The sequence below is a fragment of the Arachis stenosperma genome, chromosome 1, assembly GCF_014773155.1.
Source record: "Arachis stenosperma cultivar V10309 chromosome 1, arast.V10309.gnm1.PFL2, whole genome shotgun sequence".
Lineage (NCBI taxonomy): Eukaryota > Viridiplantae > Streptophyta > Magnoliopsida > Fabales > Fabaceae > Arachis > Arachis stenosperma.
This window is the reverse complement of record NC_080377.1, coordinates 12,490,550-12,494,833: the sequence shown is the minus strand read 5'-3', so window position 1 is coordinate 12,494,833 and position 4,284 is coordinate 12,490,550. Positions and strand designations below refer to the sequence as shown.

Below are 4,284 nucleotides of genomic sequence, written 5' to 3'. Positions count from 1 at the left end.
TTTGGTTTATATAATAATAGATGCATTAAAATCATTTCTATATATTTATGAACTCATTTTTAATATGTATTTTATATTTTAATATATATTTTATACTAATAATTAATTTTAGTGTATATATAATACAGTTAAATTATTTTATATAAACACCTTATATAAGTAACTAGTTAATAATAAATAAGTAAAAATTAAAAGGAAAAATTGGTACTTAAACTTGGATGCCAAATTCAATTAAATGGTAGTAATAAAAATAATATTATTTGTTTACAGTATCAATAATTCAATTCAATTCAATATACTAGAATCAATATCTAAAAGCAATGTATCTTCGAAACAAAAATTTTAAAATAGTAAGTAAGATAAAAAATTAAAAACAACTCCAACCGATTTTTATTTTGAATTGAATTAAAATTTTAAAACTACCTTACTAACTAGTAGCATTCGAAAAATTGAATGAGTTATACTTATATCTTTCAGCTGCTATCATATCTTATCTTATTTAATATGTAATATAAAAATAAAAATTTGAGAATGAAGAGAGAGAAAGAAGAAGCTTGAAAAATGAAAACACGTTTTGGTGCCAAACAGAGCCTTAGGTTCCTATAAATGCACACACACTCTTAACAAACCTCCTCTTCTTCCACCCTCTTCTGCTTCTCACTTCCGCGATCACACAGCGAGAGAGAGAAAGAGAAAGAGAAAGAGAAAGAGAGAGAGAGAGAGAAAGAGATCGGAATAATCAAACCGAGCAACGAACCCTAACTAATTTCGTGTTTTCTTCTTCAATCTGTTCTCGGTCACGTGATCACTCCCAATCCATCACGTGATTATTCGATTCCATCATCGTTCCGATTCCAATGGCCATGACCGGTGCAGGTGCTCCTTCCAATCATTCACCGAATCTCACCGTCGTTGGAACTGGAGGCGTTGGTTCCTCTGCGTGGAGCCACGTCGTCGCCGCCGCCGCCGCTCCTCCTACGCAGCCGCTCGTTGAGGCTCCAGCTGTTTCTGTGAATTCTGTGCCGCCGGAGGAGCCTGGTCGTGAGGGATTTGACAACGGCGGGAACAATGGCGCCGGTGGAGCCGGGAGGAGGCCTGCTTGGAGCAAACCCTCGAGCGGCGGTGGTGGCTCTTCTTCGTCGGAGGTCATGGATGCAGATTCTTGGCCGGCGTTGGTGGAGTCAGCCAGGGCTACGGCGAAATCTCCCGCGCTATCGGAGACTGCTGCGAAGGGCCCTGTGCCGGAATTGCAGGTTGCGATTTTTGTGTTCCTCCTTTCAGATTTTGATTTGATTTGGATAAATTAAATCACATTGTTAGTAATTTCAATTGTTACATTATTTATGATTGTTAAAGCTTTCAAATCCTTTATCGGAGGAGTTCTTAGCTGACAGTGATCGAAAGTTAGAGAATAACCTAAAGAATAAGAGAAAATAAACGAAAAAGAAAAAAAAAAGGTATTGCTTGTTATTTTTAGGGCACAATCGGGGTAGTTCTAATTACGGAACAAATAAAACAGTAGTTGATGTCACTGAGGATTGAGTATTGCTAGAAATTGCGTTTGTTCTCCGTGATTTTACTTTCATGGATGTTAGTTATTGTTTGTTTGTTTAATGTACACACTGATGGTTATTTGTTTTTGAGTGATAATTATAGAATACTGGGAGCTCTGTTCCTTCTTCTCCACAGAGGCAAGTAAAGGACAATGCAGGCATGAGCAATGCAGTGCCGACTCACCAAAGGACATTTAGAAGGAACAACTCAAATACCTCCTCTAATGGAGGCCACCCACAGCAACATTCTGGTCCTCAAGGTTCGGTCACTGCATCAGGGCCCCAACACCATGGCTCTAGGACTGGATTTGGGTCTAGTGACCACCCTCAGCAGCGTAATGACCATCCTCAGCGTAATTCGTTTAGAAACCGGAATGGTGGTCCACATCCTCGTGGAGATGGGGCTCACCATCATAATTATGGTGGCAGACGTGATCAGGGACATGGGCATCAGGACTGGAATGCTCATCGAAACTTCAATGGCAGAGACAATTATATGTCACCGAGATTTGGTCCGAGGATGGTGCAAGCTCCGCCACCACCTCCTCCTAATCACTTCTATGCTGCACCCCCACAGATGAGGCCTTTTGGGGGCATGGGGTATTCTGGTAAAATTTATAAACGTTAACATGCTATTTAATGTTTTTGTGTATGGATATGTTCTGATGTTTACATGCATTTTCAGAACCACCTCTTCAGCAGATGGTGTACATGCCATCTCCACACCTGGATTCACTAAGAGGTGTTTCTTATATTCCTCCAATACCACCAAATTTGATGTATTATCAACCTCCTGATCCGCACTTGTATACAAAGATAGTGAACCAGATTGATTATTATTTCAGGTAATGCTCATATTTTTGTTAGCTACAGTTTTCATTTGGTATATGATTTGGAAAGATGACTGCATACATGCAATAACTGGTTTTGCAGTAATGACAATTTGATCAAAGATCTGTACTTGCGGCAGAACATGGATGATCAGGGGTGGGTTCCTATAAGCTTGATAGCAGGCTTCAAGAAAGTAAGCTATTGTTCTTCTGTTGTTTCTAGCTATTAACTACTCCTCTGCTCCTTTTCTATCATGAATGGGGTTGTTTGTTTGAATTTATAGATGATTAACACAACTTTTTTATTTACTTATTATCCATAAATAATCAATCTACTCTTGGAGTATTCAATTATGTCTCTGTTATATGTACTTTGATGCGACATCTGCTGTGTTTGAGAACTTTCCTAGAAAACATACATGACTATGATTTATGTTTCTATGGTTGCAATATCAATATTCATTGAATTAGTGTTGATAGATGAAAATTGATATTACAAACACATTGTATTTAAAGTATGCATATTAAAAAAATGACAAGATACTGAAGATAGAAAAGGTGAAGACCTTCTCAAAAATAGTAATCTATCTTAAGATTATATGTAATTATTTAACCTTCTAACTATCGTGAAAATTTATTTGTTGCTGGATATTTGAGTTGTGTAGAATCATCTGCAGTTAGATGACCATTAGTTTGTATTTACCAGGTTATGCAGCTGACTGATAACATCCAGGTTGTGTTGGATGCTGTTCGAACTTCATCCGTCCTTGAAGTGAATGTATATTTTCTAAACTCATTAGATGTCAAGTTCTTAGTTTTAAATTCTCAAAGGATTTTTTCATATTTATTGTTACAAAGTTTAATCATATTTGTTTTTATTTCAATTATAGGGCGACAAGATAAGGAGGCGAAATGATTGGGCCAGATGGCTCATTCCCCCTAATATCATGAGTTCTCAGACTGTTGGAAGGTTGGCAGAACAGATTCAAGGCATTGCGCTAGAGTCAACTAACAATGACAGTGCTCAAGGATTAGATGCTTTACAGAATAGGCCTTTTGGGGAATTAAATAGTCAACTTCTGCCCTCCACCAGCGATGGTGGTCAAGCTGGGATTCAGGTTTCAAATCACTCAATTTCTGCGCAAAACTAGTTTCAGATGTTCTAAAAAAGATTTTTTGGAGAATATTCTTAGGGCAAAATGGAAAGCAGGTATCTATCATGGTCTTAATTTTTACATATGGGTGGTGCGATGCAATTTCTCATGAGGTATATAGAAAAACATGATTGAGAAATGGGAAGGAAAAATCCCTCAAAGAATAGACACAATTTTATACATTATATCAAAAATATATATATACACGGCTGTCCTACTCTGATGGCATGATGGTGGTTGTTTGTTTAAATCAGGGGATTTGTTTTTTTACTTTCTTCTTTCTTTTTCCCCAAACCTTCCCCTTAGCTATTTTTTAAAATCTTTGGGGTCAGTTTCTCTCCTTGTACCTGCTATAATTGGGTGTTGAATGAGTTCTCTATGCTGCTGCAAGTGAAGGGTGAAGATGGCTGTCTGTGGTGGAGATTGTCTCTGCAACTGCTTAACAGATGATGATTGCATGATTTTGCAGTCACATGTCTGGAATGACTTGGTCTTTAGACCTTTTTTTTTTCTAATTTGTTTTTTTTTTTTAATTTAAACTCACATTTTCTTAGGTTTAGATCATCCTTAAGGGTTTATTTTATTTTAAACTTATGGGGATTATGATAGACTTTTGAAGTTTGAATGATGTTTAACTGATCCTTATGACAATTTATTTTTATTATGTAATTAATTTGATTTATTGTATGATGTTGGTATACTTTATGATGACTTATTAATATTAATTGGTATGTACTTATGAATTTA

At 36.6% G+C, this 4,284-nt stretch overlaps 1 protein-coding gene across 1 annotated transcript; it reads left to right on the top strand.

Moving 5' to 3' along the window:
• The first annotated feature begins 555 nt into the window (after window positions 1-555).
• On the top strand, window positions 556-4,284 carry LOC130943818 (la-related protein 1B). Its single transcript, XM_057871849.1, has 6 exons — window positions 556-1,253; window positions 1,657-2,161; window positions 2,239-2,398; window positions 2,487-2,577; window positions 3,090-3,161; window positions 3,274-4,284. Exons 1-6 carry the CDS (start codon window positions 858-860, stop codon window positions 3,532-3,534), a joined length of 1,485 nt encoding a protein of 494 aa, XP_057727832.1. The 5' UTR covers window positions 556-857; the 3' UTR covers window positions 3,535-4,284.

Coding starts and splice junctions, on each gene's coding strand:
- LOC130943818 (XM_057871849.1), top strand. CDS start 858: ATGGCCATGACCGGTGCAGGTGCTCCTTCCAATCATTCACCGAATCTC. Junction 2,399..2,486: donor CAGATTGATTATTATTTCAG/GTAATGCTCATA, acceptor CTGGTTTTGCAG/TAATGACAATTTGATCAAAG. Junction 3,162..3,273: donor CATCCGTCCTTGAAGTGAAT/GTATATTTTCTA, acceptor TTTCAATTATAG/GGCGACAAGATAAGGAGGCG.